General features: G+C 34.8%; 1 protein-coding gene across 2 annotated transcripts in view; it reads right to left on the bottom strand.

The window, feature by feature from the left end:
- Positions 1–594: 594 nt before the first annotated feature.
- The window catches only part of fto (FTO alpha-ketoglutarate dependent dioxygenase), a 238346-nt gene continuing 215399 nt past the window's right edge, over positions 595–23541 (bottom strand). The window contains exons 9-10 of one of the 2 annotated variants that reach the window (XM_056461782.1): positions 2235–2375; positions 595–2047 (exon numbers count right to left, since the gene is read on the bottom strand). In XM_056461782.1, coding sequence (XP_056317757.1) covers positions 2041–2047; positions 2235–2375 — 148 coding nt within the window. In that variant the 3' untranslated portion in view covers positions 595–2040. Of the gene's footprint in view, positions 2048–2224; positions 2376–23541 lie in introns of those variants that run through there. The other variant, XM_056461781.1, reaches the window with a different exon arrangement.

Below are 23541 nucleotides of genomic sequence, written 5' to 3' on the forward strand. Positions count from 1 at the left end.
TTCGGGTATAGCATCACAAATACCAAAATTTTAACAATTTATCAAAAAATTTATCACTTTTTGGCCATCGGATATTAGGCATGGACATATATACATATATATTGTGATCGTGATTTTTGAAAGTAATACATGGCTTTTTAAATGTTTGTTATTGCCATTTTGTTTGTTATTACTAGCGCTTAGACCCTGAAGCTGATTCGTGTGACGCCACACTTAACAAGAGGATCCTGCTGTGTCAACCCCTGATGAATAAAGGGATTAAGCTGAAGGAAAATGAACAAATGAATGAACCAAATACTGATGCAACCATTCTGAAATGGAATAAATGGTGTGTAAAGGGTATGGTAAATCTCGTATTTAATTTCCATTAATTAGTTGTTAATAAACTATATAATGCTATGACCATTTGTGAATAGAAATTAAATGGAAATTAAATGATCATCTGTTTACTTTTATACAATCTAATAAAATTTTAATATTTCATCAATGGAAATTCTAACAAAGAATTATTATTGTTACTTTCATTTCTTGACATACAGAAATGTATTTCATACAAAAAGAACGAATAACCATGCACTGATTGATAAACCAGCATTATATTTTATTTCTATCATAACTAGTGCTTTGCACAAACAAACGCTTTCAGAAAAGCAGTGGGGCTTGTGGCACTCCAGAGAAAGAATACAGAAAAAATACACAATAAAAGAAAGATTATATATATATATATATATATATTTATATTTATATACCAACCTCACAGCATTTACTCAGCATGGACACAATATTTGGCAACCAATAACAACTCTAAAACTTCAAAAGTATAAAACACATGTAAGCATCTTCATCAAATACTATAATATGCATCTTCTACATTAACACTGATGACAGAAAAATATAAAGTAAAAAGAAAGCTGCTGGACTTCAACAGTCATCCCTTTTTCATTCAACCTTCATTCATTAAGAGGACATCAGAGTGCTTTTCTTCATCCTTCACTCATCTAAAGATGTTTGAGTGCATTCCTCCCGAAACTGGCAGCATTACAGACATAGGCAGGCGTTATTGAAAGGTTAGGAGCCAAAAAAAAACGGCAAGAATTATGCAATGCAAGTTCATTGAAGAGCCCAATAAGAGCCGGCTTGGGAGAGAAACATCTTATTCACACACACACACGCACACACATTTTCAGTCATTCAGAAATAAAACCGTTTAAAACAATTACATACACCTGTTTGTGTGTCTCTTACCCACATCCATCAATATAGACAAACGTCAGTCTAACAACTTTTACTTTACCTTCTCTTTACAAACAATCAGACGGACGCACATACACATTCAAACACACTTAGGGCAATTCAAACACACTAAATCCCTAGACAATCCTCCAGGTGAAAGGCAACATCATGCATATGACACCCGTTAATGATGTCATACACCCCCCCCCCCTTCTCCCCCATCATATCCTTTCTTTTTTTTACTTTCTTTTTCTTTTGACTTTCCCCTTTAAAAAGATGCTAAGCAGACAAACACACACACACACAAATAGGGTAGAAGTGAACTGTGTATACTGTATACATTTGTATAATGCCTGTCCAAAAAAGTTTCAGAGGATATATGGAGAACTGAACTAAAGCATACATACATTTATGGATATATATATTTGAATATTTTTGGAAAGGTATCGGATGCTACTACTGATATGTGTCTATGCATGGTCATTGTAACACTACAGACTCTGTTAAGGTGATAGTAAACAATACTGATGGAAATAGGAAATAAAATGTCCCATCCAGATATCGATTTGTATCCGCTCTGGTATCAGTCTCATATTCGTCAGTCCATCCGTGAGGACGTCAGTGTGGTGTGTGTGTGTGTGTGAAGTAGAATGCTGGTCTTCAGGCAAAGATGGGTCAAAAAGGAGAAACTGAACTGGTGTGTGCTGTACTTTTTTGTCACCTGTGATCTCCATATCGGCCTCTATCTCATAATATCCACCCCATAATATTCTCTCTCTCCATTTATCTCCATTCATTATTAACACCTTACATTCTAGGAGGAAAGACAAAACAGAAGGATGTCATGTTTAGCATCTGTGTTATGAATGTATGCACTTTTCTTTAACAACATTCTCAGATGGAACATGTTCATACACGTCTAGACAATCCTTAATGCTATTTTCACTGATTTTATTGACAATAACTTTAAAAAAGTTTGAGGAAGACCTTTTCAAACACACCTCCATAGAAGCGACTCAACACGGTTGATGATGTCAGAGAGGTCAAAGGGGAGGGGCATGTCAGGATCGTCATTGCTCCAGTGGGGTCTGTCCACAGGTGCTTCTTCAGGGGGCAAAGTCTGCGCCAGGCTGGACTGACATCTGTTTAACACACAAGGAAACCATAATGTTATAAATTTGCCAGTTAAAAAAAAACTTGATCAAAAAAAATAATTAAAACCTTTATCAAAAAATGTAGTTAACCTTAATTTTACAGGGCAATTAAATAGCCCCCCAAAAAAACTGGGTTATATAAGGTAAATCCTTAGGTTAATGTTATTTTCCGGTTGTAGGTTTAAAGGTGCAGTATTTACGTTTGACCTAGGTATTGCATTCCTGGATCAAATCAAATGCAAGCGCAGGTTGCCAGATTGAGGACCAAAAAGAGCGAGTCTGACGATCAAGCCTAAAGGCTGATTTAAATCGTGTTCTATATAAAATCAACAGTACGCGATAGAATGAATATTTTCCATATTAAAAGGATTTTTTTGTCCTAACCAACACCTCAAATTAATATTTTAGAAATGGCTTCTATTTCTTGCAGCTGAACAACAGAAAACTGACAATGATCACCTCAGGTACACCTCATGCCATTTCACATTACATTTATTGCCATACTACAGCAGCAGCAGACAGTTCACCTCAGATCTTAATAAAAAATAATAATAAAAAATAATAAAATAAACCATTTGAAATGGAACCTTAGACTCAAAACCAAAACATACCAGCCATTCTGCAAACAATTAAAAATGTTAAAGAGGTTTAATATGTACTAATTCGATTATAAACCTTACCATTTTGTTGAAGTGCAGTAAGTGCACTATTCTGTGCTTCTGAATGGCTGCATTTAAATTTCTGTCATGTTTTATCTGGTGCAAATAGCCCAATTTCTTATCACTGCAAATCTTGTCATGTAGCATGTTTTGACACGGGGTTACAATGTAACCTGCTCACCTAATGTTGACGTTCGTAATGTTTATGTGATTTGCTAATTAATAACCTCATGTGAAACTCTGAATTTGCATCTCATTTCAGTCTGCTACTGTCCACCGCAGGTCGCATTACAGTCACAGACACATGATTTGAGAGCCTTTTTGACTGAATAAATGAAATACAAGGTTTTCCACCAAGGCAACCCACGATGCTGAAATAAAATTGGCTAAAGTGGCATTGGGTGGGTTAAAAGAACCAAAACAAAGACAGCCATTCCGGCACTTAACAGACATTTTCAAGGCACAATATCTGACTTCAGCATGTTTCTTAAATATCTGCAAACATATTATGGTATTATTATGCTTTAGAAGAGTCAAAAACTTACATATAGCACATTTAAGGATAGTATTATGTTATAATAATAGTCACAATGACTGTAGAGCTATTGTGTAATGACTATGATATAATATGTAATAACATGCAATTGTATGTATATGCAAAATAAGGCTATAAAATAGTGTTAACAAGAATCCTGGGGAATAAAAATATGTTTTTCACAAAAATAAGTGGTAATTTTTTTAACACAAATATAAAATCATCATATTAGAATTATTCCTAAAGTATCATGCATCTCAGAATAAATCTCAGAATAAATTACATTTAAAAGAGATATAAAAATAAAATATGTATGAAAGAAAAAGAAAACAGCACCTTTATGTGACATTAATATTTAATAAAATTATTGTTTTTGCTCTTTTTTTTATGAACATTAAAAACGACTGACCCAAAACCTTTGAACAGTAGTGTATATACACTGAATATTTCTAAATTGTTGTGAGAACACCTTCGGGCTACTGTGTGTGCTTTCCAGGGAATGTGTGAATAGTTAATTTGGCCCTAAACACACAAAGAAGTGTGTGTTTGTGTAGGGGCAGTACAGGCACTCATTTCCTGATTTTTTTATGACACGCAATAACCTGCCATAATGACACATTTATAAAGAAGCTTGGGACTGCAGATCATTTGTGTGTGCGTGTGTCTCTCTCTCTCTCTGTGTGTGTGTGGTACGACATCCTCTCGTTGCTCTTCCTTTGAACGAAGCCTCAGGAATGCACTTCTGCAATCCTACAAGTGTAAGCAGTGTAAATCACCCTCTAAACACACCTGGCCAACGCTGATTAATATCTCAATCATTTACACCTGGGCAGGTGAAGCCTGTGGCTGTAATTCCACAGTAACTTTGATGTTACTGCATTTCATTTTGTCACCTAATTAATACAGTGTGGTTTTTCACAAGAATATGACAATACAGCTTCTCATAAATATGACAAAACTGGGCGTGTGAATGAGACTTATCTGCTTGTTTGTGTGTGCGTGGGTGTGGGTGATACAGAGATCAAACTTGCTGTAATTATGAATCTAAAATGCTATAAAATGTTTGTGTGAAATTTCAAATGTGTGTAAAGACAAATCCAAGATTATGTTGTCTATCAATCAAAGATAAATTTTTGCTTAGTAAGGCCACGTGTCCTCCGAAGCATTTTTGTTGTTGTTATTGTTGTTGTTTTTTTGTGCTGCAGATTTTTTTGTGCTGCAGAAAATGTCAAATCATTTAAAGGAAAAAATGCGGCTGTAATTTGCATTTAAAAGCACCATCAGAGCGGACAACAGAAACAATCAGCCGTCCTTTCTGCTCCGAAAAAATGCTTCGAGAAACAACAACAACAAAATAGGTCAATTAGCAATGAACAATGTGTGATAAGTCAATTTGTTACTACTATATATAAATTCCTCTACCGCAGGGTGTTGCTATATGGCAACATGTTATTTATGTTCATTACCCACCCACTGTTTCTTTAAGACTAATGTTCTAATTTTTTCGTTGAAAAGAGAAGACCTTAGTTTAGCCAAGGATGTGCTGGATAAGTCATATGACACGCAATGTTTTTCTGTGGTGCGATTTCTGACAGACGATTTCTGAGGCGTTGTGAGTAGTTGCTGGATGCAAATGACAATTTGTGGATCAATTCATCCACAAAAGAATCTGAGACATCACCTCTAGTATGTTATGACATATTCACAACTCAAAAAGGTTTTTTATCAAACTAGCTTTTCATAAATCAATCAAATGCATGTGTAACACTGTGCAATAGTGGAACATGCAATATTGCAATAGGTTAGCTAGCTAGCAAGGTCAGCTGTGGTCTTTTAAGCTGTAACAATAACATGAATGCTAGTAATATAATGTTGATTAGTCATATGTTAATAGCATTTACCTTATGCATACAATTTTATTTAAATTTTTAAGAAACCCTGGAGTACTTTTTTTGAAATTTTAACTGATTTGTGTGTGTTGAGCATCAGTTAAGACAAGGTTAGAACCTTTTAGCTTTAATTGTGGGGAAAACTGGATAATTTGGAGCTTTTGTCAGCTAATTTCATCTTCGGGGTTTAAAATAATTTTTTGAATTGGATCAAAATCGGTGACGTAGCGTGAATCTGCTAGTGGAGTGATGAACCGTCGGTTTCTCATTATTATTTATTGCTGAGTTTCCTTATCCTATGAGAAGAGCCTGCTTCTTAATTATTCATGAGAGCACATGCTTTTTGAAGATAAGGCAGATCTGCCAAGCCGTGAGACCCAATGACCGGGTGAGACCGCGTCTGTGCACGGCATGGGTCGTATGTGTTTGTTTCCATGATCCACAAGGTTTGTTGCATGTTTTTCCTCATGATTCTGTCAGGGCCGATACAGCAAAGCTGTTGGTTTGCAGCAAGCATTTTTTTGTGGACTTTGTCTTTTATCAGTGGAGTTCATTACCATTCAGACATATCGCCTGTATCCATGCTGCTGTGTTCACCATATGTTTAAAATCCTCCAGATTACCGGCGGGGTTAATGGTTGGAATAGACAGGGCAAGAGGCCTGCTGTACTGCTATCCATAGTGTCTGCATTCAGATCAGAGATTGTGGAGAAGTCCTCCTCATTTATAATGTTATATAAACCCGATTATCTTTATGATGATATAACAAATTGTGGTTATGTGTATATGAAATTGTGAATAACAAACGTAGCAGGACATTAAATTACTTACTGTTTATTTCTTTGCACTTTAACTTTGTAAACTATAAAATCATAGGTCTCCTCACGGTTTGTGTCTCATTTTGTGAGTCAACTGACAATAGTTGTTAGCTCCCCTCTTTTTCCCTGCTCTGCTGGCCACGCCCACTCTTCCCTCTGCTCACAGTGCTCCACGCCCATCTCAGAGCATTGTTTTTTTTAATTCTGATGTAGATTTGAACCGAAAGATGGAGTTTCATGGGCCTTTAATGGCAATGCTTCTATTGATTATATATAAATACAGGGATTTGTATATTAGTGAGGACCACTATGTTCTATAATAAGTGAAAGAAGAAAAGGACAGAACTGGCTCTTTCTGCAGATGAAAGTGAGAATGAGATGGGGTTTAGTCACCATGAGAGTGATGCAGATTGGACATTTGAAAAGAGCAGTGATGGAGACAGTTCAGGTAAGTTAGCTCAGAGGTAGATAAGACAGACAAACAGTAGTATGGTAACACTGTTAGCTAGTAGCTACAATATTCTAATGAATCCAGATATATAAGACTTCTTATTTATTTGTTATAATGTTTACTGGAGGAAATATTTATACATGCTGTATGTTGTATACATGATAATACAATATTATATTTCTTTTCAATATATTAAAAAAATAATGGAATAAATAAAAGCTGTTGGAATAGCAGTTGTTGGAAAGCATGTATAAGGTAAGGTAAGGCAAGGTAAAACTTTATTGTCCCAGTTAAGTAAATTTGTCTTGGGTTCATACCCTCAGCTGCAGTCATCACATACATAGAAAAACAATACAAACATACAAAAAACAGATAAGTATATAAATTTATAAATCTATACCCCCACCCGCAAAATGTTGCATACCCACCTCCATATATACAAATAAATAAAAACAGAGATACTCTCAGTCTAAGCCACCACTATTAAATAGCTCTGTTTAATCTATAGCAAGGTACCCTAAACCTTTTCCCTGAAGTTAACAACTCATACTCATTATGCAGAACATGTGATAAGTTCAATTCATGTTTATTTCTATAAGTCACACTATTAGTTTAGCATGTCTTAATGTGTCCTGTTCATTTATATGCTGCAGTGCATAAGGTGTCATTTATAAGTTCTGTGATAAAGCTTATACACTTTCAAACAACAAAATTATTAATTATGAGGAAAGTTCTAAATCACACACACACACACATATATATATATATATATATATATATATATATATATATATATATATATATATATATATATATATATATATATATATATATATATATATATACAGTATATATATATATACAGTTGAGGTCAAAATTATTAGCCCCCCTTTGATTTATTTATTTATTTATTTTTTAAATATTTCCCAAATTATGTTTAACAGAGCAAGGAAATTTTCACAGTATGTCTGATAACATTTTTTCTTCTGGAGAAAGTCTTTGTTTTATTTCGGCTAGAATAAAAGCAGTTTTCAATTTTTTTAAAAACATTTTAAGGTCAAAATTATTAGCCCCTTTAAACTATATATATTTTTTGATAGTCTACAGAACAAACCATCATTATACAATAATTTGCCTAATTACCCTAACCTGCCTAGTTAACCTAATTAACCTAGTTAAGCCTTTAAATGTCACTTTAAGCTGTATAAAAGTGTCTTGAAAACATCTAGTAAAATATTATTTACTGTCATCATGGCAAAGATAAAATAAATCAGTTATTAGAAATGAGTTATTAAAACTATTATGTCTAGAAATGTGCTGAAGAAATCTGCTCTCCGTTAAACAGAAATTGGGAAAAAATAAACAGGGGGGCTAAGCTAATAATTCAGACTTCAACTGTATATATTGTGATTAAGAATATTCTTTTTTTTATCTCAGAAAATTACTAATAAATAAATTAATACATACAAATAATAAATGATTTATTAAAAAAATGTGTTAGTAATACACAAGGAACAAAATACTGTACATTCCTTGAATGAGTGTGAGTATGACCTACATCTACAGTAGTATTTCACACATTTTCAGCATAAACTCTAAACACCGGCAAAGAAACTTGGTACAGTGAGACAACTTAACTGCCTACTACAGTTTCAGAAGTGTTACTGTCAGAGCACCACAAACAGAAAACAGAAGAATAAATGTGGCAGAGGCTACAGTACATGCAACATATGTGCCATGGAGTACACCAAACACTTGACACAGAAGCACAAACCAAGCTTTAAAAGGGACAGCAAGCATCACTAATATTTGCTTTAAGTAATTTGTGCAATTCATTTAACAGCACAATAATGCACTACCCTCACAATCCTTACAAATAGCCACAGTTCTCTCTGGCCTACATTAAACCCTCACCATCATTCCTTCAAAGAATGCAGCCAGTGTTATGGATGAGCGTGTGATGTCCAGCGGTCAGAGGACAGACCCTCTCTGACACTATTTGTGGTTATATATTTTGTAAGGGCCACTTAATGGTGGAGTGGCTCTCCTGTTAAGTGCTGTCTCTCCAACTGCACCGGCCACATGAGAGGCTGCATTACACGCCGAGGGTGGAATTAGCATATCGCTCTTCAATATATCATCCTCATACTGCATCAGGGCTTGACAATAACATCCGTTAACATGCACTAAGTACCCTGATGTAGCACATCAGTTCATAAATAATATGAGAGCTTGTTTGGTTCGCGCGCGCATGTGCGTTTAAAACTCTCTCATCATTTACTGGATTATTGGAAAAGACAGAGAAGAGCAAACTCAAGTAAATAGACTGTGGAGAAAGAGACTGCATGAGCACAAATGAATGGCAGACATAAGAATACACACAAAAATACAAAGTAATAAAACAAAACACTTTAATCTCACTTAATCAACGTTATTCGCCAATTACAATAATTCAGGGCGGCTAATAATTCTGAACTCAACTTTATATATTGTCTATGGAAGTGGTTCTCAAACCTGATCCTGGTGCACCACTGCTCTGCACAGTATGCATGTTTCTCTTACAGTGCCCTAAAAAGTGGACATCATAGGTTATTCTCCCCTGATTCCAGTTTAAATGAAGTGTGTTCGACTCAAAGGTTATAAAACTGTGTGAGATATGTCTTGTATGCAAATGTGATGATTGTGGTTAAATAACCAGTCACACTTCTTTAACTGGTTTTGTCTGTCAAGGCTTCAATCAGTGGGTCAAATTTTACTTAAATTAAAGTAATTTTGAGTTCAGACAAATTCCTGTGTGCAAGGGGTAGAGAGCAGTGTACACTACTGTATGTACACTAAAACAAATTATTTAAAGATGATTTCATGGATTTAAACAAACTCTGTTTAAATTAAGGAGACCATATTGATCATGTTGATAGCAAAATACCAAATACTGTTCATTTGCATGTTGTTAACTCTTTAAAGTAACAATTCACACCATTTACTGCACTGGCAAATTGCCTGGCTATAATAAGTTATTTACTGTTTATTAGTACGTATGAAGTATGATCTTATGATCTTTGACATCCTTAATCCCACCCAATAGCTAAACCCAGCTGCTATCTTACTAACCATTAATAAGCAGCTAATTAGTAGTTTATTAATCTAAAAGTCTTAGTTGATGGTTTGTTAATGCTTTGTTAGTAGCGTGAATTGTGTATTAAAATAAAGTGTGATACAGATGCATTTTTTTTTCATAAGGAAAATCAGCCTCACCTTATAACCACAATTTTATTACCTCACTACCATTGTTGGGTGTAATCAGTTACAAAGTAATTAATTACTACAATTAAAATATTTATCTGCTAAAATGTTATTTAATTGCAGTTACTTATCAAATACTTTCCTTAAATACTGTAAATAACTTCAAAAGTTCTGTATAGACCATTTTAGAGAAGCAGAATTATATTTGTAATATAAATATATTATGCTGAATAATTTAATTTAAATTTCAATTGTCAAGACAACTGCACTGCTTCAGAAACAAATAGAGTAAGAGTTATTCAGTGACTATATATATATATATATATATATATATATATATATATATATATATATACACACACCATATGAAATGAAATACAGTGTTGATTGCTTTGAAACATTTCATGTTTTGATAAATATTACGATTAAGTTTTATTTTTTTATATTTTTTTGCAAAGAATTCTACTTGCTAACTATAAAAGTATTATGTTTGTTATTGAAATGCTAATTACTTTTAAATGAATAAAAGTTTAATATGCAGTTAAAGTCAGAATTATTAGCCTCCCTATGAATTTATTTTTTAAATATTTCCCAAATGATGTTTAACAAAGCAAGGAAATTTTCACAGTTTGTCTGATAATATTTTTTCTTCTGGAGAAAGTTTTATTTCCGCTAGAATAAAAGCAGTTTTTTTAAATTTTTTAAAAACCATTTTAAGGTCAATATTATTAGCCCCTTTAAGCTTTTTTCAAACTATTCTGACCTCAACTTTATATATTGTCTATGGAAGTGGTTCTCAAACCTGATCCTGGTGTACCACTGCTCTGCACAGTATGCATGTTTCTCTTACAGTGCCCTAAAAAGTGGACATCATAGGATATTCTGCCACGATTCCAGTTTAAATGAAGTGTGTTCGACTCAAAGGTTATAAAACTGTGTGAGATATGTCTTGTATGCAAATGTGATGATTGTGGTTAAATAACCAGTCACACTTCTTTAACTGGTTTTGTCTGTCAAGGCTACAATCAGTGGGTCAAATTTTTCTTAAATTAAAGTAATTTGAAGTTCAGACAAATTCCTGTGTGCAAGGGGTAGAGAGCAGTGTCCACTACTGTATGTATACTGAAAAAAATTAAGATGATTTCTTGGATTTACTTTTTTTTTAATTAGGTGGTTGTAAACAATGTATCTGGGCTGAATTTAAACAAACAAATTAGGTTGAACATTACTAAATTTAATTTGTTTGTTCAAATTCAACACAAATAAATAGTTTGCAACAATTTTACAGACATATTTTTTTCAGTGTATAGGGAGCATGTCAATCAGAATACTGTTCTCACTTGGTGTGCTCTTCTCTTGAGTTGGCTATCTATATCAGGTGTGTTAAATATGAGAGATATGCAAAATATGCAGCGAAAAGTGTTACGCAAGGACAAGATTTGAGAACATTGAGATTTGTAGATAATTTAAGTAGTACAGAGTCAAGTAATTCAATGGGTTCAATGCACAGCTGGACTTTTAAAGCCAACAATAAACTTCCGGTGAAAGCTTAATGTGACTATTTTTAATTTCACAAGGTTGTTTTCACAGCATCGATGTCATGTAATTATAATACATTCAGTTAAACAGACTTAGGCATTCATTCAGTTGTAAAACAAGATGAAAGACCGTTGTAACCACTAGCGCCGTCAGTAGCAACAGGCTAGTGCAGAAATTCCATTGAAAACACTGGGGTGAAAAAACACTGTCATATTTTAAAGACATGGCGGGAGGAAATGTAATTTAATGCAGTGCTTCTTGTCCAATCTGAAACCCACTTCATACTGTATATCTAACAGGCAGTGAAGATCACTGATTTTTAAAGAAATTAGACTTTTAACGTGACAATTTTGTAATGGAATGACAGTTCACCGGAAGCCACCGGGCTGCCTGGCTGAAAATTAAAAGTCCGTGTGCATATAGCCCAATGAGTAATTAAATTGTATTTCAGACTAGAAAAGATCATCTACAGTAATTACAGTTTTAATCATTCAGTTATGAATTAGTTCATTAGTAATTAATTACTTTGTTGAAGTAACTTAGCCAATGCTTTTCACTACCATAGTAAAACAGCCAAACTTCCATCATTTATATGCCATTTGTTATAAAAAATAACCTAAAGAGATTTACTACATTACATTGATCACTTAATACACTTAATAATAAAATAGATCTTGATCCCATTTATTTTTGATTCACCCTTTTCATGACTTCTCAATGGATCGAAGAGACTGTCTTTTCTATTGAAGAAGTAGTGCTGTTTCTCTCTACTTTTTGTGTGTTCAGTTATGTATCTAACAGGCAAAGGGTTTGATTATCACCGCTGCAATCTCTAACACAATTTAAATGTCAGAAAACGCGACCAAAATTTGGAGCCCTAGTGTAAATGATGATGCTGTAGCATTTGAAAAGGTAAAATCCCATAATCTAATCATAGATGTACCTTAACTTATTTGTAATATAAACTAAAGAAATTCACATCTGTCCTGAAATAAACATCTGCAACTTTCACCGCGCCACATTTCCATGCAGAGTCAGTGGTCAAGAGTAAAGACAGTTAAGAGCAAAGTGTGTGTGTGTGTGTGTGTGTGTGTGCAGTGTTGGAAGTATATTTGGGAGTGTATGCCAACCATCCATACAGATTAACCTCTGCGAGATGCAGTCTACCTCTCCCATCTGACTCGCGCTCAGGAGAGATCGACGTTACAATCACTCATTTCAATTTGCTCTGAAACCCTATAACCCTCAAGCCAGGCCTGCTGGAATAGCCGGCTAATGTGGAGAGAAGGAGATCTATCACCTCTGTTCTTCTGGGGGGAGAGACTCGCATACTCCCACCCGACACATTCGGCGCACTTGAACTTCGACTCGCGAACAATGCAACACACACGCACACCTGGCCTCCCAGCTGAAACTAACCACTTTAGCTAAAGTGAGTGTTAATTATGGACAGGCAAAGCAGTCAATAAAAGGTTAATGCAGAAGGCAGTGGATAAATTCCTTTAAGCATTGCATCACTAGGCCATCTCTGGGCGGCACGCAAGGCTCTCTCTGTGTCTGATCAATACATTTTACTGTAATGTTCTCCGCATCGATTTCCCTCGCTCTCTGTATCCTCCTCCAACCGAGATAAACTAGAGGAGAGGGGGAGCGAAAAGCAAGAACCAACTGATAAATGAAATGATTAAAACCTCTTTTCAGTTGGACTTTCCCTCTCTTTGACGTATCGCTGTGGTTTATGGCACAGCGCTGGACTTCACCTCAGAGGTCGTACATTACCTGCCCCCCACTCTTAAAGGGAGTAAAATGCCCTTATTAGACAACATCAGAGCCTCTGCCCGCCGCCATTACTCTGATAGATGTAGGGCTAAAATGCTGGGTACACAGACAGGAGACAATGCTAATTGCATTAGCCCACCAGGAGATCATTTACAACGTGCAGCTACAAATGGGTCCGTTTGATTAGGACATTAGGGCCAGCTTAGATCCTGTATCTGCATGCGATGAGTGCTATTTCTGCAATGGCGTGTCAATGCGAATTCTGTGGTTTGTATGCGCCTGCTGCGGATTGCACAGATATTTGATGTTGTTACTCATATTGGGTGGAGTTTTTTTTAATTTCATTTTTGCTTTTCCAATTTTTTAGCTCCCATTTCATGTGTACAGGTGTGAAGAGGGTAGGTCGGCACACAGGTGTGTAGTTTTACGATTTTTGGCAGTGATTGGCCCCGTTCAGAGAATGCCATCAAACGAGTCATGCAAAAACAAGCGAACTGATCATAAATCACGGTTTGGCTTTAAGGCTCGAGCAAGCAATCACATCTTCAATATGAGAGAACGAACATCAGACTGATAACATCTTCAACAGATTCCTCTGACAGTCTCAATTAAAACTATATATAAAAAAGGTCTGTCTGGTTATAAAACCTTATATTTTTTTCTCAACTGAACTGAACTGATTAGAATGTTTAAGAAATGTTAATTAAATTACCTAATCTTGTTCATTAAAGGTAATATTAAATCCAGTGTATTGAGCTAATATTGCATGAACAGAGTTGGCAAAGAGTTTTAGTTTTTTTTAGTCATATGGTCGAAAATTCCTTTGTCTATACAGTACACTTTAACATTTATTTATTAGGATTAAACCTTTGAGATGTACCATCTCATTTTGAGGGGGTCCCACATAGGCATGGGACTATAACCAGTTTCAAGGTTTACCATGGTTTGGGAAAGTAAAGCGGTTTTAAAACCTCTAAAATTTTCTGTTATACCGTTCCCAGGGTATATGTAAGGGTTTTAAAAAAATGTTTTTATGTGTTGTAAATAAATCTGTGTTTTTGAAATCAATGAAGACAGCAGAAGTCAATGATTCATTGGAATTATTTAGCCTGACACACTCAAAAAAATAGGTAATTGGACGAACTCAATTTAATTGAGGGCTGGTTTTCCATCCAATAAATTCCATCCAAAAAAAAACAAACAAAAAAAAACAATTAAATGCAATTAAGTTGATCCAACATGATTTTAACAAATAAAAGTTTAAACACATTTGTATTTTTATTTTATTTAAACTTAAAGGTCTGACAATATCATGTATGTCTATTATGTGTCATACATTTTGAAGTCTCTTAGTTTTATTTGAAGTTATCCTAAATTAACTTAAAGAGCAATTTTTAAGGATTTTTTATGAGGTACATGTACAGTTGATTGAGACTGATCTCAGAACTAAATTTAGGACAGTTATTGCTCACTGAACTTACTTGCTAATTAAGCTGCCAACACCCAAAGCATGGGTGCACCATTTAAGTTGACTAAACACAAGACAAATAAATTGGCCAAAAAAATTACAATTGTGTTGTTTCAACTCATTTTAAACAAGTAGTTTGAACAAGCAGCAGTAATCATATTTTGAGTGTACTGCTCCAAAATATTATAAATGATTCCTAAAATAAAATATATTGTGTACAATGGGATAAAAAAAGCTGTTATTTTTTTTCTCAGACATTTAAAAAGAACTTATTTTAGAGCAGTAATCACAATACTGTGATATCATGAAACAGTGGTATTTTTATCCAAATTTATCATACCGTTCAAAACTTGTACCGGCCCATGCCCCACAGTGTATCACAATCACATAATTCCAACAAAAATATTTGTATCATTCTTGTAACTACAATGAACAAAAAAGCACCACAAAATTATAAAATAAGATAAGAAACAAAACATAATTGAAAATATACCAATCAGTGAATGAAATCACAACATCATCAATAACATCTTCAAGATTAACATGAACCATACAAAGTAAAATGATAATAAAGTTTACTTGAAAATCTTAAATGATTAATATGGCAATTAAATAAAACATGAAACGTTCTAAATACATCAACTGAATTCTGAGAATTAAATTAATGTGCCGGCTGCACGGTGGCGCAGTGGGTATCACGTTCGTCCCACAGCGGAATGAAGCGCCAACTTATCCAGCACATGTTTTATGCAGGGGATGCCCTTCCAGCTGCAACCCAACATCCATACACACTCACACTCACTCACACTCATACACCACAAACAATTTAGCCTTCCCAATTCACCTGTACCACGTGTCTTTGGACTGTGGGGGAAACCAGAGCACCCGGAGGAAACCCACGCGAATGCAGGGATAACATGGAAACTCCACACAGAAACGGCAACTGATCCAGCCGAGGTTCAAATTAGCGACTTTCTTGCTGTGAGGCGACAGCACTACCTACTGCGCCACCCCTGAATGAATGAATGAAATGACTGTGCCTTATGTAATGACATATTGGAATGGTTTTGTAAATGATATTTCATGGAAGAAAGTTTGGTCATTACCTCACAAGTCTTTTATAACAAACAAAATAAGAGAAGTTACCTTTAAACTGATTCATAGATGCTATCCAAACAAGTGCAATCTTAAAAAGCTTAAGAATGATATTAACACCAACTATCCTTTCTGCTTAGTGAATACTGAAACTTCTGTTCCTCATTCAATCACATTTTGGTGTGATATTCTTCATTTTATTAAAGATTGTGTGAAGATTTTGAATTTACATATAAGAATGTTATCTTTGGTTTCCATGAATGTGAAAAGGAAAGCAATACTTATTTCATAAACCTTATTCTTTGTTTGCCGAATTTCATATTCACAAAAGTAAGTTGTGTAAGTCTAAACCTTTTTTCTAAATTTAAAATTGAAGTGAAAATGTATTTTGAGTCTATTGAAGCATCTACAAACTTAAAAGCAATAAGAACAAGGACTTTGATGAAGGACTAGGCACTTGTCTCATTTGTTGTTAATGTTTTTCAAGCATTCAATAAAAAACTATGAGAATTAATAAATGAACAAATACATACTATATGTAATTATTTAAGTTTAGAAGTGCCTATGTGTACTCGTGGGTGGATGAGATTGTGAATTACTGGTATGTGATCTATTAGCCCAGGGTAATAAAACTAGCATATGAGCAACAATTTCCCATAATTAATGGTTGCAAAACAAAAAAGACTGAAGCAGTTTCCCCACGCTCCTTTTCTTTCTTTTACCATGTGCTTAAATAGGTTGTAAGACAATAAGTGTAGCTATATTTAGGTGGAAGGCAATGAGTCCAGCAGAAGCGGGAGGTCTCTGCATCTGTCCGCTAACAGCTCACAGCAGACCACATGAAACGAGCTTCAGGACACACAGACAGCGCAGCAGAGAATGGGACAGACCCCACCAGCACACCTTCCCTCAGACAGCCTCGTTTGATGTGGTGAGAGTGGGTGTCTGGGTCCTAACCCAACCAGATGACATGAAAAACACACACATGCAGCGCTCGCCTCTAAACGGCTCTCATAATTGGGGTAATAAAAAGGGGCTGAAGTCTTAAGCTGATTGCAGAGGAGGCCACTGCTGTCTCTGAACTCTCCAAACCAGGTGGACGTCTATTAGCCTGTTAACACCGTAACAAATTATCCCGCACGCCCCTCCGATCGCCCCCCTCAGGCCTCATGAAAGAGCGCAGCCAGATGTCAACACCAGCCCTGCTTTACAGCACACCGAAACAGGTTGTAATAAGGAGAAGTGTGTGTTTAGAGGGCAGCCGTAAGGTCTGAAGTCGTATGTCTGTCAGTCACTTCTGCTAAATGACACTTGAATGAAGCCGTCGTAGGTCTCTGTGTCCTTTCGGACATTGTCCCACCTGGACCAGGGTCCCTTTGGGTATCAGCAGAGCGAAAACAAATAGTGTTGCAGTAACTCATGCCCTGACATGTCCATTTTTTCCCCCACCTACTGAAGTGACAGCCTGCCACATACAACATTGTGAGCCAAAACTAATTAGTGCGCTTAAAAAGACACTAGGGGTTTTTCACTCTGATAGTGTTTATTTACATGCCTGAATGAAATATAGAGAGGTTAGGAGAAGGAAACGGCTATATATGCGTGTGTGTGTGAGAGAGAGAGAGAGAGAGAGAGAGAGAGAGAGAGAGAAAAGAGCCTGAGGGAGAGGAGGTTATGAGGTTCTGAATGTTTGCAGTTTTTCACAGGGGAGTGTTTGAGCACCAATAAATCTTTGAGTGATCAGGAAGTGGATAACAGAGAGGCTGGGAACACTAACACTGCGTTCAACATGTTAAATGTCTGCCACATCACTGCCATGAAAACTGATCAAATGCTTTAAAAAAGAACATGCATGTGTGCTTACATGGCCTGTGTGGTAACACAACATACACATGCTTAAGGCCTGTAGGCATGACAGAAGAAAGAAATAAACATGTTCTGACTGAGACACTAAAACTTCAGTCACCTGAGAGCACTGTGGTCTATTTGATCACAGCAGATACAGAAGAGAAATTCATAATACATAGGATTTAAGAAGGTGGCTAGCAGTATGAAGGTTTGACACCCAGTGGTTGAACTAGGTATTGCACCCCTGGTTCAAAACACACGCAAGGGCAGGTTGTCAGATGGACGACACCAACAAAGGCTAATTTAAATCCTGCTCAAAATAAAGCAATGGTACGCGATAGAAGGAATATTTTCCACACTAAATTATTTTTTGTCCTATCTAAAACCTGAGATATTACATTTTACAAATGGCTTTTATTTCTTTCAGCTGAACAACAGTAAAACTGACAATGTTTACCTCACGTACACCTCATGTGCTTTATTCAGTGTTAAACGCTAATAATGTGAGTTTAAATGCCATTTTACATGACATTTATTGCCATACTATTGAAAGCAGCAGCAGACAGTTCACCTTAGATTTTGAAAATAAAAAAAAAACAGTTTGAAACTGAACTTTAGAACTGGGACAAGCTGACACATATCAGTGATTCAGCATGTACATTTAATCATGTTAAAGAGGTTTAATGTTTTAATTAGATTATAAACCTTACCATTCGGCTAAAGTGCAGTAAGTGCACTATTCTGTGCTTCTGAATAGCTGCATTTAAATTTCTGTCATGTTTCGTCTGGTGCAAACAGCCAAATTGTTTATCACTGCAAATCTCATCACATAGTGTGTTGTTAGGTCACAGGGTTACAATGTAATCTCCTCACCTAATGTTTCCCTTTGTAATATTTATATGATTTGCTAATTAATAACCTCATGTGGAACTCTGAATCTGTGTCTCATTTTGGAGTCTGCTTCTCTCCACTAGAGGTCACATTTAGGTCATGGACATATGCTTTGAGAACCTTCATGACTGAATGAAGCACACCAAGGCAACCCGGGGTGCTGAAATATAATTGGCGGATTAAAAGACCAAAACAAAGACAGCGTTCTGGCATGTACTTACATTTTTAAAGCAAAATTTCGAACTTAAGTATTGTTTTCCAGACAAACACGAATGCTCACTTGGCATGTTTCTTAAGTATATCTGCAAACATATTATGGTAATTTTATGCTTTAGAAGAGTCAAAAACTTAAATACAGCACCATTAAGAAAATACATCATATGATAACAGTTACATATTAAATATGAGGTAAAATACTTTACAGGGAGTTTTGATTTGTCAACATTATTGCATTAGGAATTTTGAACCAACATCGACCAACAATGTTTTGACTTCTCAGATGATTAGTGGATATATATGACAAAAAAAAATAAAATAAATATATATATATATATATATATATATATATATATATATATATATTTTCAATTTTCAAGTTAAATAAACTTGTTTAATACTACAAACTGTTTAGTAACATTATTAGACACTACATCAGTAAAGTAGGTACATTTTTATGAGACACAGTGCGCTATTATCATGGGACAATTACAACACACACATAGCATGATTATTGTAAGAGACTTCTTTCAAAAACAAAAATAATTACAAAAAATAATAATCCATGGATATGGACATTAGTATTTTTACTTTAGACATTGTTCTAACTGTTATTTGAGAACTACAAATTAACTAACTAACTGTCATTAGAGTATTAGTAGATTATTGGCAAACTGTTAGGGTTTAGATTAGGGTTAGGTTAGTAGAATAAATTCTCATGTAGTTGCAAAGTTATGTAGTCAACACAATGTTTATTGGATACTTCAGTCCATCAAATATTTGTTAGCAAATATTAAGCTAACAATATACAGTACACATAATCTAACGACTGCTAGGTGACATTAGCATGAACTGGTACTTATAGTTAGTGAGATCTCAAAATAAAAATTTACCTGTAAAATTAATAATATTACTGACTGTCTATGATACTCAATGCACATAAAGCAAGTAAACAGATGAATAATGATGGAAAGTATTTTCATAATGAACAATGTAGGCTAGTGCAAACAGGGCAAATTAAATTAGCAAATACAATAACAATGAATGACGTGAAAGTGATTAGTGGTAAAAGTGGGGAACAAGGCCTTCTTTTGGGCGGTGACAATTTCAATGCATCAGTATTCTATTCAAACAACACCAATGAATTCATGTAATCTCATTAGAACAAATAGAGCTGTGTTCTAACACAAATGACTCTGTTTACCGACTCGTCATGGCCACGTAACTAATATTTCACTTCCGCAAACTCAGAGGACAGGACAGGCTGGTCTCAGTTAGCAAGAAATAGTTACAGGGAAAGAGCCGCAGGTGCTAACTGTCATACTCTCACCCTTGACAGCTGCTAATAAAAAGAGTGAAACAGCACATGCAACCTGTAAATAAAGCAATTTAGGCGTTCTGGGTGTGAAACTGACAATGTTACAAATAGCAGGAACATGATTAGCAGGAAATTATCATCTGAAAGGATACTGTTTTAAGTGTGTGTGTGTGTGTGTGTGTGTAATCATGTTATATGTTAGCTGTAAAATAAATAAAATGTACAGCAACAGATATATTTTATTTTATTTTAATTTAAATTAGTATAGAGTCCTTTAGAGTCCAGTATACTGGGGCATTAGGACCCACACAAACCAAAGGTTAGGCGCCCCCTTCTGGTCTCACTAACACTACAGCTGGCAGCAACCTAGCTTTCCCATGTGGTCTCCCATCCAGATACAGCCCTGCTTAGCTTCAGTGGGCAACCATGTGAGAGTTGCAGAGAGCTTGTATGTTGAAGCTATGAATATTTATTCAGCAGTTTTGTTCCCTGGACAAAATCTAACACATTATCTACACTGTAAAAATTAATTATATAATTAACAGTTAACGTATTTCGTGATTCACAAGTGTTTTCAGTTTATTTATGGTTGTGACTCGCATTATGGGAGCTTGATTTCTGCTCTGTCGACTTTTAATGTTGAAAATTCAGTTTAACAAAGTGAAATTGATATTTTAGTAGTTTGAAATGATAAAATGTATAAGAGTTAATATAGAGAGAATAAAGTCTGTAAAATAACAGAACATGTACTGGCAGCTTATTACAAGGATTTTGTACCATAATATACAACACCAACCCATACACTATATTAATTTAAATTATTAAAAATGTTCATAAAATCACTTTTTTTAAGCTTTTCTAGGTTAGAAGTTGGTGGAAGATAGATCAAGATCCTGCAATGTAATTCAAAAGCATAAATTAACAAATATGATAAAAAATAATAATAAATAAAACAATATGAATCACAAAATACATTAAACTGTTAATTTACAGATGAACGATGATCAGAATGGATTAAGTCAACTATAATTGTCGGCACCAACAGCCTAGTGGCTAAATGAGCAGACATATTATAGGTTGTTTTCATTCACGTGGTTCTGGTAATGCACGTAATTCAGATGAAGGGCAGGAAGTAAAAAACTGAATAGACATAGGGGAAAGTGTGTATTTTTGCGATTTATACCATATTTCAAAGGAAATATAAATAGAAAACAACCACATTTGTTGGACATGATTCTTATATCATCATGAAGAGGGCCGAGTATATTTTTAAAATATATTTGCCTGTCATCAAGGTGGTAGATACTGTATGTTATTACGTTAAATGAAAAATACTATAGTAAATACTATAGTGCTTGGAAGCATACTATAGATAATTACTTGAATTAAACTGTTGTAGAAATTATAATTATTCTGTGGTACGACACAACTGTAGTAATAAACAAATTATTCAATAGGCTTCAGTTTTCTACGCTCTAATTTTACCATCACAATGCACCACAGTTTACACTAATGTTTTCGGTTTACTGTGCTACAGTATGCTGTAGCATTCATTAACAATGGGTTGTACACATTATACACTTTACTATAGTGTGGTTCAAAAACATGTTTATTATAAATTACTATAGTTTTCCCCCAGGCAGATATCTTCCAGACATCACGAAATAACAGATGAAAGCATACAAAGGCGTGGATGCATAGTCTACATTATTATTTATTTGTTTTTGTAAGGGGGGAAAAGTGCTCCACAATAATAACCGTCTAGTTTTGTCACAAGGATTGCATTTCTTTTTTGTTCAGGCGATGAACTTAATTTCAACGAACATTCACCACTGATTTGGATATACACATAAACGTTACGGTTGTTTATTTCACCAAAACACCAGTAAGGACTTGGATTCTTGCAAAACAAGACAGAGATTTCATTGCAGTGATTACATGGCAGAGTACATTATTTATATTCTCCTGGATTTTGTGTAAGTGTGGTGGTTGCATCTGATTTTTATGTAACACGTTAACATATTTATACACATAGCTAGGCGTATATATAATCTTTATAGGTGCTGTCAAATGAATTATCGCGTTCAAAAAAAAGTTTGTACATGTGGATGTATTGAATGATTGTTTATCACATGCCACCTTTTCTTCTGTTTTCAGCCAGTTTCTTGAACTTTCTCTCCTTTATGAGCAAAAACGTTTGGAAGTCGATAAAAACTGTTCGGCATTTCTTATTTCGGCCAATTTAAACGATCATAAACAATACAAAACAGAAATATTTTGATGCTCTGATAGCGATTCCTATGTAGAAGAATTACTTCCTGCCCTCCATCTGAGTCTCGTGCGTCATCCAGAGGTGGGTAGAGTATCCAAAATCTATACTCAAGTAAAAGTACAAGTACTTGCAGAAATTTTTACTCAAGTAAAAGTAACAACCTTAAAAGTTACTTGAGTAAGAGTAAAAAAGTACCTTATGAAAAAATTACTCAAGTAAATAATTACTAGATACTTTTGATTGTATGTATGTATATATGTGTGTGTGTGTCTGTGTGTGTGTGTGTGTGTGTGTGTGTGTGTGTGTGTGTGTGTGTGTGTCATCATTACAAAGATAAATGAAATCAGTTATAAGAAATGAGTTATTAAAACTATTATATTTAGAAATGTGTTGAAAAATCTTTCTGTTAAACAGATATTGGGGAAAAATATACAGAGGGCTAATTAATTATTAATTTTATTTATATAAATATATATATAAACACCATTTTATGATTTTATTTAAAATAAATGTTTAAATGTTATATTTTTAATGATTAACATCACGAATTACTAATATGTACTGACAAATGAGCTCATGTATGGGACAAATTTGTCATTGAGGGGTGGGTCTTTCCAACCACCCGAACCCCCCACAACCTCTCCAATGCAGCGCTTTGCGATATTTGCAAACAAAACATATGGATCATATTTATTATCACTTGACAGTAACGGAGGAACGCCGCCAAATGTAGCGAAGTAAGAGTAATAATTTTACTCTAATAATTTACTTGAGTAAGAGTAGAAATACACATATTTAAATGTACTCAAAAAGTACAGGTTACCCAATAATTTTACTCAAGTAAATGTAACGAAGTAAATGTAACTTGTTATAACCCACCATGATGTCATGTGAAAACAACCAATAGCACAGAAGTGCTCACAGCAACCCGAATTAGATTCCCAGCTCGAGGTCCTTTGCTGATTCTTCACCTCTCTCTGCTCCCTATGCTTTCCTGTCTAAAATCTCCACTGTCCTATATTATAATAAAGGTGAAAACCCCTAAAAATAATTATGTCAGAATTATTAGAATTATATATATATATATATATAAACTATAATTTGTGATGTGTGAGGCTTCTTTCTTTACCATG

The sequence above is a fragment of the Danio aesculapii genome, chromosome 7, assembly GCF_903798145.1.
Source record: "Danio aesculapii chromosome 7, fDanAes4.1, whole genome shotgun sequence".
NCBI classification, from domain to species: domain Eukaryota; kingdom Metazoa; phylum Chordata; class Actinopteri; order Cypriniformes; family Danionidae; genus Danio; species Danio aesculapii.